The sequence below is a fragment of the Hemiscyllium ocellatum genome, chromosome 13 (assembly GCF_020745735.1).
Source record: "Hemiscyllium ocellatum isolate sHemOce1 chromosome 13, sHemOce1.pat.X.cur, whole genome shotgun sequence".
Taxonomy (NCBI): Eukaryota; Metazoa; Chordata; class Chondrichthyes; order Orectolobiformes; family Hemiscylliidae; genus Hemiscyllium; species Hemiscyllium ocellatum.
The window spans coordinates 73,696,570-73,709,865 of record NC_083413.1 but is presented as its reverse complement, the minus strand read 5'-3'; the positions used below and the strand labels follow the sequence as shown (position 1 = coordinate 73,709,865).

General features: G+C 45.2%; 1 protein-coding gene across 2 annotated transcripts in view; it reads right to left on the bottom strand.

The window, feature by feature from the left end:
- The window catches only part of inpp5d (inositol polyphosphate-5-phosphatase D), a 110,776-nt gene that overhangs the window by 47,647 nt on the left and 49,833 nt on the right, over positions 1 to 13,296 (bottom strand). For both annotated transcript variants that reach the window (XM_060834936.1, XM_060834934.1), the window contains exons 7-14: positions 12,194 to 12,274; positions 11,018 to 11,095; positions 10,584 to 10,707; positions 9,921 to 10,027; positions 7,639 to 7,741; positions 6,219 to 6,415; positions 2,935 to 3,052; positions 723 to 819 (exon numbers count right to left, since the gene is read on the bottom strand). In XM_060834936.1, the coding sequence (XP_060690919.1) occupies positions 723 to 819; positions 2,935 to 3,052; positions 6,219 to 6,415; positions 7,639 to 7,741; positions 9,921 to 10,027; positions 10,584 to 10,707; positions 11,018 to 11,095; positions 12,194 to 12,274 (905 nt within the window). The remainder of the gene's footprint in view (positions 1 to 722; positions 820 to 2,934; positions 3,053 to 6,218; positions 6,416 to 7,638; positions 7,742 to 9,920; positions 10,028 to 10,583; positions 10,708 to 11,017; positions 11,096 to 12,193; positions 12,275 to 13,296) is intronic.

Genomic DNA, 13,296 nt, shown 5'->3' with positions numbered 1-13,296 from the left:
GCAAATCCCAGGGAATCAGCCAGCCAGCAGAGGGCAGCACGGTATCTCAGTGGTTAGCACTGTTGCCTCACAGAGCCAGGGACTCGGGTTCGATTCCACCTTTGCGCTCCAGTCCGTGTGGTGTTCACACATTCTCCCAGTGTCTGTGTGGGTTTCCTCTGGGTGCTCCAGCTTCTTCCCACAGATCAAACATTTGTAGGTTAGGTGGATTGGCCAAACTAAATTGCCCATAGTGTCCAGCAGTGTGTAGGCTAGGTGCATTAGCCATGGGAAATGCAGGGTTACAAAGACAGTGCAGGGGAGTGGGATGCTTTTCAGTGGGTCGTATGGGCTGAATGGCCTGCTTCCAAAATGTAGGGATTCCATGATCTGTATTTCCTCTTGAAAGTTCAAACTGCCTTCCATGTCATTGATTTAAGCACAGAAAGTTGCAATTGTATCACCAAACCTTGGGGATCCTTTGAGTTTTCGACAGTTCATTTGACAGGACACTTCCAGAAAAGGTCAAGGAGATTCACTGAGCGGCACTTGCATCTTCTGAATCAATGATGAGTGATTACCTGCTTATCATTGCACGGGTATACATCTTTTGAGTAACTATCGTGAGATACAGTGTTTGTTTCAATGAACGCCACTATTCCAATGAATTTTACATGAATTAAAGATTTGCAAAGTACCACCACGTGTCTATGAGAAGCCTATCAGTTCCACTCTACTCTTACCTTAGCTTTTTCTCACTTCCTGAGGTTAGGTGACTGTTGACAAATCCAAAGGATGTACCGTTAAACATGAAAGACACTCCCACTGCACCTTTGTTACCTGAAAATTAAAATACACAGTCACTCATTAGTGTGTAAAGCAAAAATCCTTACTCAGTACATCAGCCATCCAAATACATCAAATGTTATTATTAACCATTCATATACACCACACCTAACAATTCACATCCCAATTTGAATCATTACAATATTCCACACCTAATCACCAGTGATTGTTCCAGTTAATTCAAACATGACTTTTATCATCTAAAAGGCAATACTGACTCCTTCAGATTAACTGGGACTGAGACCTGTGCCATAAAACTGAAAAGACAAAACTATCCCAGACTATACAATCTGACGTATGGAGTCAGCTATTATGAGGGGGCATAGCTTCAAATTAAGGGGTGGTAGGTATAGGACAGATGTTAGGGGTAGATTCTTTACTCAGCGAGTCGTGAGTTCATGGAATGCCCTGCCAGTAGCAGTGGTGGACTCTCCCTCTTTATGGGCATTTAAACGGGCATAGGATATGCATATGGAGGATAGTGGGCTAGTGTAGGTTAGGTGGGCTTGAAACGGCGCAATATCGAGGGCCAAAGGGCCTGTACTGTGCTGTATTTTTCTATGTTCTATGTTAATCAAGCAGTCCTGAATATTCTTAGAATTCAGTTCTGAACAGTTTGAAGGTTACTGTCCCAGTCAGTCCCAGAGTGTGAAAGGGCAGAGTCTGTCCCACTGTCCCAGTCAGTCCCCGAGTGTGAAAGGACAGTGTCTGATCCACTGTCCCAGTCAGTCCCAGAGTGTGAAAGGACAGTGTCTGACCCATTGTCCCAGTCAGTCCCACAGTGTGAAAGGACAGTGTCTGACCCACTGTCCCAGTCAGTCCCAGGGTGTGAAAGGACAGTGTCTGACCCATTGTCCCAGTCAGTCCCAGAGTGTGAAAGGACAGTGTCTGACCCATTGTCCTAACTAACAGAGAGTGTGAAAGCTGTTCATGTTTAGTCCTGATTCTCAGCAAGTCCATTATTTGAATAATTTGCTGTTCCAGAATTATTCATATTTTAAGATTGTTTTGCTTAACTTTAATCTAGGTCCCATATTTGCTGACCTTCTGTGTTACAGGAAAGATGAGCAAAAAAGAATGTTGTCCACATAAAAGTGTCACGCGACAAGTCGGTTTGTACTTTCTCAATTCCTCTTTCTTGTTCCTTTCACAGAATACACACAGAGAACTAGAAAAGTTCTTCCTATGCCCATAGACAGTATAATCTGCCATTTCATGGACCCAACTGTGTGGAACTGCCATAATTGACCTATGTTTGAAACACTTTACCATATCAAAGACCCTATGTCGGTAAAAGTCTTGCCCTGTTAAATAGCATTCAAAAAGCTAATTGCAGCAAGTGTTTTGTCAATAAACTAAAATGTATATTGGGTCAGAGCATTTCCTGTAGACTATATCACTTTGCAGTAAATGCAATCCTACATTTGGGAATGTGTGTACAGTACAGAGAGCTTCCCCAGAATGATGAGCAATCGTTCACAGTGACTCACATTGATTGCCTACTGAGTGGGTGAAGGTTTGTGACTCTCTTTATATCGGCTCATACTAAAACAATCAAATGTTATCCATGCTGAACTGTGTTTTAATGGTTTTGATAGTTTATCATCCTGGATCACTGATCTGATTGCTGAACACACTATCACGGGGCATTACCTGTACAATATTCAGTGTTACTGTATCAAGATTTATATTTCAGCAACTGAGGTCATTTTCTTGTCCTGTCATTGCGATCAGGCAGTGTAGAGCTTAAACCTGTTCTTACTTTCTCAAATCCTGAGTGTGGTACACCCCAGGGCCCTTAGTATAATTTACCTCAAGGTCCAGAGTGGAGTATGTGAGATGTGAAAGGTCAGGGTGTGAAAGGACAGTGTCTGACCCACTGTCCCAGTCAGTCCCAGAGTGTGAAAGGACAGTGTCTGACCCAGCATCCCAGTCAGTCCCAGAGTGTGAAAGGACAGTGTCTGACCCACTGTCCCAGTCAGTCTCAGAGTGTGAAAGGACAGTGATTGCCCAATACCGAACAACTCCTACAACCTCTTTATTGCAGCCATTGAAAGAATAGCTTCCCACAAAACTGTCCTAAATTAATGACTCAGAAATCTTTTGTACCAAGAGCATTGGCGATGCCAGTTTTAACGCTGCTGGTGGAAATGTGGCTGATCCGGTTTTCATGCTCCGGTTTTGCCAGAATAACTATCCGGATATTCCATAGGGTCTGTGTTGCGATCTGTGAAACAAAAGTACATTCCAAACATCAGAAAAGGGGTAAGTGAAATCTGTTTCATTGTGATGTAAGTCCCTCTTGTTGCATCTGGTGATGGAGGCTGGATGAAGGAGGAGACGGGGTCAGTTTTGATGGGTAATCATGAAGATGAAGGAGTGTCTGGCCTTGGCAGGGGATGGTGTGGGTGAGGGAGTGGCTGCTTTTGGCACGAGATGGTGTAGGTGAGGGAGTGCCTTGTTTTGAGAGGGGATGGTGTAGGTGAGGGAATGCCTAGTTTTGGCTGGGGATGGTGTAGGTGAGGGAGTGCCAGGTTTTGGCTGGGGATGGTGTAGGTGAGTCAGTGCCTGGTTTTGATGGGTTATGGTGAAGGTGAGGGAGCGCCTGGTTTTGGGAGGGGATGGTGTAGGTGAGGGAGTGCATGGTTTTGATGGGTCATAGTGAAGATGAGGGAGTGTCCAGGTTTGGCACGAGATGGTGTTGGTAGGAAGTGCCTGGTTTTGGGAGGGGATGGTGTAGGTGAGGGAGTGCTGACAATGTGTTGCTGGAAAAGCGCAGCAGGTCAGGCAGCATCCAAGGAACAGGAAATTCGATGTTAGGGAGTATCTGGCCTTGGCAGGGGATGGTGTAGGTGAGGGAGTGCCCGGGTTTAGCACGAGATGGTATAGGTGAGGGAATGCCTGGTTTTGGCAGGGAATGGTGTAGGTGAGGGTGTGCCTGGTTTTGGCAGGGGCTGGTGTAGGTGAGGGACTGCCTGGTTTTGGTGGGTTATGGTGAAGATGAGGGAGTGCCCGGGTTTGGCATGAGATGGTATTGGTAGGGAGTGCCTGGTTTTGGCAGGGGATGGTGTAGGTGAGGGAAAGCCTGGTTTTGGCATGAGATGATGTAGGTGAGGGAATGCCTGGTTTTGGTGGGTCATGGTGAAGATGAGGGATTGCCTGGTTTTGGCAGGGGATGGTGTAGGTGAGGAAGTGTCTGGCCTTGGCAGGGGATGGTGTAAGTGAGTCAGTGCCTGGTTTTGGCAGGGGATGGTGTAGGTGAGGGAGTGCCCAGTTTTGGCAGGGGATGGTGTAAGTGAGGGAGTGTCTGGCCTTGGCAGGGGATGGTGTAGGTGAGGAAGTGCCCGGATTTGGCAGGAGATGGTGTAGGTGAGGGAGTGCCTGGTTTTGGCAGGGGATGGGGTGGTTGAGGGAGTGCCCGGTTTTGGCAGGAGATGGTGTAGGTGAGGGAGTGCCTGGTTTTGGCAGGGGATGATATAGGTGAGGGAGCGCCTGGTTTTGGCAGGGGATGGTGTAGGTGAGGGAATGCCTAGTTTTGGCAGGGGATGGTGTAAATGAGTCAGTGCCTGGTTTTGGCAAGGAATGGTGTAGGTGAGTCAGTGCCTCGTTTTGATGGGTTATGGTGAAGGTGAGGGAGCACCTAGTTTTGGGAGGGGATGGTGTAGGTGAGGGAGTGCCTGGTTTTGGTGGGTCATAGTGAAGATGAGGGAGTACCCGGGTTTGACACGAGATGGTGTTGGTAGGGAGTGCCTGGTTTTGGCAGGGGATGGTGTAGGTGAGGGAATGTCTAGTTTTGGCAGGGGATGGTGTAGGTGAGGGAATGCCTAGTTTTGGCATGAGATGGTGTAGGTGGGGGAGTGCCCGGTTTTGGCAGGGGATGGTGTAAGTGAGTCAGTACCTGGTTTTGTCAGGGGATGGTTTAGGAGAGGGAGTGCCCGGTTTTGGCAGGGGGTGGTGTAGGTGAAGGAAGTCTGGCCTTGGCAGGGAATGGTGTAGGTGCAGGATTGCCCGAGTTTGGCATGAGATGGTATAGGTGAGGGAGTGCCCGGTTTTGGCAGGGGATGGTATAAGTGAGTCAGTGCCTGGTTTTGGTGGGTTATGGTGAAGGTGAGGGTGCGCCTGATTTTGGCAGGGGCTGGTGTAGGTGGAGGAGTGCCAGGTTTTGGCAGGGGCTGGTGTAGGTGAGGAAGTGCCTGGTTTTGGAGGGTCATGGTGAAGGTGAGGGAGTGCCTGGTTTTGTGATAGGATGGTGAGGGTGAGGGAGTGCCTGGTTTTGGGAAGGCATGGTGAAGGTAAGGGAGTGTTCGTTTTGCTACAGGGTTGCGGAGGTGTGTGCTGATGGTGGAGTGGACGTTGTTGGAGGAAACACTATCACTGCATCGGCTGTTGGTGGATCTTCTGGTGTTGTACAGGTTGGAATGATTTCTCCCTCTTCTAGCCTTTAATTTATTGTCAATGTACAACATGAAATCAATGGCTTCCACAGGGTCAATAAACAAACTGTCCCTCAGTGACGCAGATCATTTTAATGTATGGAGTTGTCCTGAGGGTACTCCTGCTCTGATTTCTTCCAAATCAATATGAGTGCAGATCAACCTTTGTTAACCATTTATCCACAGTGATGGGCCCAGAAAGGTCAGTCCTTGAATGATGAGGTTGGCCTAACCCTACTGTCCATAGATGCTACACACTGCTATTGAGATTCACTGAATCATCCCGTGTATTGTATATGTTATATTCACATCAATAATCATTTGCTTGCACCCCAGTATTTTACCTGAGAAACAGCAACTCAGTCAGTTCTGCCAGCTGGCATAATAGGTAACGCACTAGCCTTCTACATCAAAACCATAGCTGAAAATGTGTTGCTGGAAAAGTGCAGCAGGTCAAGCAGCATCCAAGGAACAGGAAATTCGACGTTTCGGGCATAAGCCCTTCTTCAGGAAAACCATACCTAACCCTAACCTATTACAGGTTCAATTGTCTACCAGGGCAAGGATTCCCACAGCTAGCATTACCTTACCCATTAGAACACTGGTTTGTGAGATTATTTGGAGTTGAGTATTAAGGAATTGATCTTTAGTTGCAGGTCTATTCACCTCCACTGTACTCTACACGTACCTTATCTTTAAGGACACCACATGATGTCAGTATGCGATGTTGCAACTCTGCTTGATAGTATGTGCTCTCTGAGAGTTCATCAATCCTCCCCACATCAGACCTCAGTGAATGGGCTAGCCATTATGGGTATGTCAGAGCAGTGTAGTCTTGTCAACTTCATGTATGGGATTAATCCCTCGTCCATGAATTGTTTTGATTCTGAGCTTCTATTCAATAGCCACTCCATTTCCTGTTGTCACCTGCCACAGAGGATAGGGCTCCAAAGTACTTACATGTTTAAACTTTATGTAGGTGATGTCCTTTAGTGTGGATTTGATCAGCTCCAGCCACTCCTTCTCTCCCTGTGTGTCTTCCTGGGTGCCGATGATGTAAATATCATGGGGGATGTCAGCAGCTGTGTCATCCTGTGTTTTCCCCTGGCCACGGCACAGGAACCACGACCGTATGTCCGCTGGTGGTGAGGCATTACCTAGACGATCAGCAGCAACAACAGCTTGCCTTTACATAGCGCCCTTCACAGAGCAAAGGTCATTCACAGGAGCACTATCGGGCAGATTTTGACCCCAAGTCACATTAGAGGATATAAGGACAAGGAACCAAAAGTTCAGTCAAGGAGTTGCAAGAGTCTTTAAAGGAAAGGATAGAGAGATAGTGAGGTGGAGAGGTTTAGGGAGAAAATTTCAGAGCCGAGGGCCTCAGTGGCTGAATGGCAATGGTGGAGTGATTAAAATCAATACCGAAAGGCAGAGTTTCCAAAGTGGCTAAAGGAGCTCACAAAGAAAGATGGGAAAGGGAATAGGCCATTGGAGGGCTCTGAACACACGGATGTGAATATCAAAATCAAGATGCTGTTGGATCAGACAGCACAATAAACAGAACTTTGTTCTGAGGGATTTTACTTCCAAATATTTTCCTGGGGTTCTGGGGTCTCAGACATCTCCTTTAAGTGACCTCTCACTGTAGCCAAGCCCCAGGAGGGCTAGCTCCAGCAGCTGGTCTGACTGGTGCTTTGATAACCTATTGAATTCCCTATCAGTCACTTGTGGGTGGGTAGCCCTGCCAACTCGCAACCCCTCTCCACAAAAATGGCATTTGGGGGGTGCAAGGAAGGGAACTTGCATTAGCAAACTGGCATTCTGCATGTCAGCGCAGACGTACGCATCCGCTCACCTCTGCTGGGAGCAATAATCAAGCCCATTCTTGCGGTTGATTGATCATTTGAAAGAGTCACAGACTCAGAGATGTCCAGCATGGAAACTGACCCTTTGGTCCAACTCATCCATACCGACCAGATATCCTAACCTAATCTAGTCCTATTTGCCAGCACTTGGCCCATATCCCTCTAAACTCTTCCTATTCATATACCCATCTAGATGCCTTTTAAATGATGTAATTGTACTAGGCTCCACCAATTCAATTGTGGATTTTAATTTAGACAAATAAATGTTTAACACATCCCTCTTGAACAAAATAGGCATTTGGAATGTGTTACACATGATAGAAGAGAGCTAGAAGGATGCTAGGCAGAGGGTTGGAAGAGTGTGACATTGGAGAATAGATAACAAAGCAAATGCTGTAGTGAGTAAGGGAACACAGGATTGTTATGGGAGTGTAACTGTCCTCTTGCAGACAGGCTGCATATCAAAAGTCTCCTCCCACTCTCCAGCACAGTTCGCCACCAATGCCCCTTACCCATGTTCCAGGTTCCAATAAAGACTTTGATCATGTCAGGCTCTGAGAAGTCTGAATGTTTATTCTTCATCAGCTGCAAGAGTTGGCAGAATCCTTCCCGTTTCTGAAAATAAGGAGGCAGAGGTTTGAACAAGAACACTGTAGGCTCAGCACCGTTTTAGATGACCTACACTGGTCTAAACAGCAGTCTTGAAAATGACCACTGAAACATTGCCGGTGAAAAGGTAAATAACATTTCTTTATTTGGATTCAATGTTGCTATCACTACCAGTTTGCAACTGCTACATTTTACACATCCTTCACTTCCTCCATCTTGATAGACACCACCTCCCTGTCCCCTCCCCATCCTTTCATTCGACCATCCCGAATCAGTTTTCTCTCCTCTTGTTCGGCACTTTCCCTATTCCTCGAATGTTTCCCTCCAGTTCACCTTCCTCCTCATCCCTTGGACTTACCTACAGGCCTAGAAGGAGGCTGTACTGGAGTCGAAAGAAGAGAAGCTTCCCTCTGAATATAACTCATTTAGATTTCTTGTGCAGTGTCTATCCCTCAACAAAATCAAACCAAAGCTGAAAATGTGTTGCTGGTTAAAGCACAGCAGGTTAGGCAGCATCCAAGGAACAGGAAATTCGACGTTTCGGGCCAGAGCCCTTCATCAGGAATGAATGGATGCTGCCTAACTTGCTGTGCTTTAACCAGCAACACATTTTCAGTTCTGATCTCCAGCATCTGCAGACCTCACTTTTTACTCGAAAATCAAACCAAAGCATACTTTAAACACAGAAAGGTGCCCCAAGGCCATTTTCAGGATGAGTAATGAGACAAACCAAAGGACACAGAGATTGAAGACGTGGAATTCAAAGGGGGTTTCAAAGTGGGATTCTGTGAGAGAAGCAGTGAGCCAGAAGAGTTTAAGCAAATAATTCCAGAGCATGAGGGCTGGATGGCTAAGAGATGTGGCCAGGTTGTGGGTTGTTTGGAGATACAGATGAGAACAGTCAGAGGAACACAGGGCTCCACAAAAGGTGACAGATATAGGGTCGGTGTAGAGAACTTATAATTTTAGACATAGGTGTGATGGTTGAGCAGGAAATTGAGGAATAGAGTATAGGTAAGAGATTTTGTTGTTCTGATAATAAAAGAAGAGTGTGGGAGGCCAGCAATGATATTGCTGGCATGGTCATGTCTCGAGTGATGAAAGGATGGGTAAGGCTGGAATAGTGGTGTCTGATGTTTACAGAAGTGGCCTCTGTGTTAATGAGGACTTGTGTCAGACATCAGCTTTGGTTTAAATAGGACACGAAGATTAGATTAGATTAGATTTACAGTGTGGAAACAGGCCCTTCTGCCCAACAAGTACACACCGACCCGCCGAAGCGAAACCCACCCATACCCCTACATTTACCCCTTACCTAACACTACGGACAATTTAGCATGGCCAATTCACCTGACCCGCACAGTCTCAGAAGAGTTCAGTCTCAGACAGTGACCAGGCAAAGAGTTGGCCAGAGTCAGGACTTTGTGACAAGATTCGAAGACAATGGCGTCAGTCTTTCCACTGTTCAACTGAAGTAAATATCTCATATGTGGATGACAGTGAAAAAAAAATCTGAGCAGACAGAAGCAAAGCCAAAAATGTGAGAATGGAAAGAGAAACCATTTCTTACAATTGTATAAGTGGAATCAAGCAAAGGCAATCTCACTGAGCTGGGCAATGGACACAAGGTCTCGAGGAAAATGCTGTAGGGAAGTATACCAGAAGTTGCAGCAAAGGCTATGCAAGGTTAGGAGATATTAAACCCCACTGCCACCGTCACATTAGACTTTGAGTGGATTGCTTTGAGCTTCCGTGGTGAAAGCTTGTTGAGAGAGTCTCAGATAGGAAGAGATGAGAAAGATAAGAGGAGATTTGAGAAGTGGCAACACATTCAAGGAAGTTAGAAACGAAAGAGGACTTGGAAATGGATACAGGTTTCCAAGGACGTGAACACTTTGAGAAGGGCGTGATGACAAAGAAAACAGACAGCACCTGCAGAGAGGAAGCCATTTACAATGTCAGCCAGCACGAGATTCAGGAAAGGAAGTTAATGGGCAGCAGTTCAATGGGACTTCAGTCGAGGGAGCAAGTGGTAAAACTCCTTGAAAGAGTGAGTTCAGAATGGGTAAATGAAAAGAAACCTGCCAACCCTGAGACTTCTCTTTAAAACAAAAATCACACAGTGAGAAAAAGAAGTGATGTGATTGGATCGTTGAGTCTGAGAACAAAGATCTTCATGACAAACCTTGGAGTCAGTGAAGACGTATTCCTTCCGTTGTGTTTTCTTCACCACAGAATCGATCATGATCACCAACTTGTTCGGGAACTTCTGTGATTTGATTAACTGCAAAACTGAGATGAGTGGTACCGTGAGAGAAGGAAACTACACAGACACTATACTTCCTTCATGAGTTACGTTGAGCATTTACAGTTTTGGTAACAGCCAGTGCTCAGCCAGAAAGTACAGAGTCCCAGATCTACTCCACTTGGTACATGTCTCAGAACCAAACTGTCACATCACTGGACAAAACTTCTGTTCTCAGATTATTTGTAAAACTTTAACTCAGGATAATGGGAGCAAATGTATGGATTCCCTTGCAATAGCATTGATGAATCAGTGACCAGAGAGATAGCCAAAGGGCAACTGTTAGTTGCAGTTAGTTAACTCAACTAAGTAACATCAATAAGCACACAGATACCCAGCAGAGCTAAAAGACATTCATAACTACACACATCGGTTGTGAGAGGCATCTCATTACTCCACTTGGCACGGTTAGAAGACTGTTGACAGTAATGCCAAAGCGGACATTCCTTTATAAGGTTTTTGCATCAATATTAAAGTAGTAACACCACACAGATAACACAGAATAGCCAAGACAGGGAGCAGGAAAGTGATCAGAAATCTTACTTCTGTTGTGACTGTAAAACTTGTCTTCTGGCCCATCCTTTGACTTCTTCACAATTAACTTCCCTTGTTCTATGTCCACTTTCAAATGAAGTTTCAAGAAGATTCCAAAACTATCCAATTTCACCTGAAATATAAGGGAACCCTCACAAGTAAAGTTGATCTTCTTTAGCGATCCGTTTGTCGTAACTCAAACTTAGGAACTGCTGCTTGAAGAGAAAGTAGAGTTTGAGGATGATGATTGGTCATTTCAAAGGGCAGAGGGGTTTAGGGCAGGTGATTTTTTTTTTTGGGAAAGGTGGTGAGATTGGTGACAATAGAAATTCTGAAAGACCATCAGATTCAAGGCATGTGGGAAGTGTCTTTGCAAACTTCTCCTTTCTAAGCAACAACATTTGACTCTGCTGGGAAAACACTGGAGTGCAAAAAGTGCCTACCTCAAAAGTTACAGGAGCAATTTCAGAGTGACGGCCTTCAACATCTGTGTCCGGAGACTCTGGCTCGAAATCTTTCACCTGTGCAATGTAAAGTAGGGAAAGAATTGGACTGATGGTATATTAGTGCAATCCCACCCATTTCTACACTTGCCAGCTTTATCTCCTGTCCTGAGGTGGTAACTCTTGTTCGGCTTCTGATCCACAGAGCTTGTCCTCTCTCCCATCTCGATCCCTAGTGCTCACGCATTGTGAGAATGTGTGTTACAGGACAATTGTTATATTTTGGCTCAGTAATTCAGCCACCTTGACTAATAATCCAGAAAAGACAGTTTGGTAGCATTTTGAGAATCTGACATCAACATTTAAAATCTGAAAATAAAAATCTGTAACGGCTTGTCTGATCCCTTTGGTGGGAGTAGACTAAGTCAGGACAGGAGCTGAAAATGTGTTGCTGGTTAAAGCACAGCAGGTCAGGCAGCATCCAAGGAACAGGGAACTCGACGTTTCGGGCAAAAGCCCTTCATCAGGGCTTTTGCTGATGAAAGGCTTTTGCCCAAAATGTCGAGTTCCCTGTTCCTTGGATGCTGCCTGACCTGCTGTGCTTTAACCAGCAACACATTTTCAGCTCTGATCTCCAGCATCTGCAGACCTCACTTTTTACTTTAAGTCAGGACAGGAGAAGTTTACCAATGCAGTGCTCCTGAATTGTGTAGCTTAGTATCACACTGCAAGGTGCAGCAATTGAACATCTACATCTAGTGACCCTGGGGCAAGCATGTGTGGAATTGCATCGAGTTATGCTCAATCAATGGGTAAGTATTTAATTAAAATAGTTTTGATTTCATGTGGAACTGTAATGAGTGGTTTCACTGTTAAGAAACAGTGTGTGATAAACTGAGACCCACATAAGACATAAACCTTCTGGGACGATACATATCTCTAACTGAGGCCAGAGAGCTCAATACAGACCAGGGATAAAAAAAACCGAGGTCCTTTACGATCTGTAAACAAGGGGACTATGGAATTGTTTTTTTTCAGATACATGTTAGAATAGTACACACTTCTAAATCACAGAGAAAGGTTGTTAATCCTCATGACTGACCCTGAGCAGGATGGCATGAATTGTTGTATTGGAAGTCAATTGCCACATTAACTCTGATGTGAATGTCTAGGTACCTGGTTCTCAATGGTTGAGAGCATTCTGCTCAGTTCTTCAGCTGTTGAGAGCAATCTTCTGACACTCCCATCACAAGCAATCTGAAAACAAGCACAATTAAAGGTGAATCGATGCTGCTTCTCTTCCCATGTGGACGTGTCAATTCAATTGATAGCCACATCCGGGTCTCATTTTCACTTGAAGTGCCATTATAAGCCTCATGAACAGGTGGTTCCCACTAAACAAGAAGGCAATCCTCAGTGATCATGTGATAATCCTCCATGAGCAAAGAGATAAGATCCTGATAAATACCAATTTCTGTGAACAAATAGCTAACCTCCAGAGCTTTTGGAAAATAACATCTAGTGAACAGAGAGATAACCTCTTTGTTATTCTTCTCATTGTTTTTCACTCTTCCATACGATGTAAGCATCACCAGCTAGGCCAATGTTTATCATCATTCTCGAAAGCCCTCAAACAGTTAATGGTGAGCTGTTTCCTTGAAAGGCTGCAAGCTGTGGGGTTTAGGTACTGTGCTGTCGTGCAGAGAGAGATCCAAGCTGTTAATCCAGCAACAGTGAACATAGCAATAATATGCCATGTCAGGGTACTCTGTGGCTCAGAGGGAATAGTTGCAGGTAGTGATGCTCCCATGTACCTGCTGCCCTTATCCTTCTAGCTGGTAGAGGTCATAGGTTTGGAAAGTACTGTCAGGGGAGCTTTAATGAGCTGCTGCAGTGCATCTTGTAGTTAGTGCTGCTACAGTGTATGAGTGGTGGAGGGAATACATATTCAAAGCGCTAGATGGGGTTCTTTGCCCTGGATGGTGTCTAGTTTCTCAGGTATTGTTGGGGCTTTGTCCAGTGGAGAGTATTTCATCACAGTCCTGACTTGTACCTGGTAGATCGTGGATAGGTTTTGGGGAGAAAGGAGGTGAGTTCCTTGTCACAGAATTTCTTGCCTCTGAACTGCACTTGAAGTCACAATATTTATAGGGCTGGTCCAATTCAGTTTCTTGTCAACAGTAATCCCCAGAATATTGACATTGGGAGATTCAGTAATGGTCACGCCAATGTATCTGAAGAGTCATGAATGGTGCTGAGCATTTTGCAATCATCAGCAA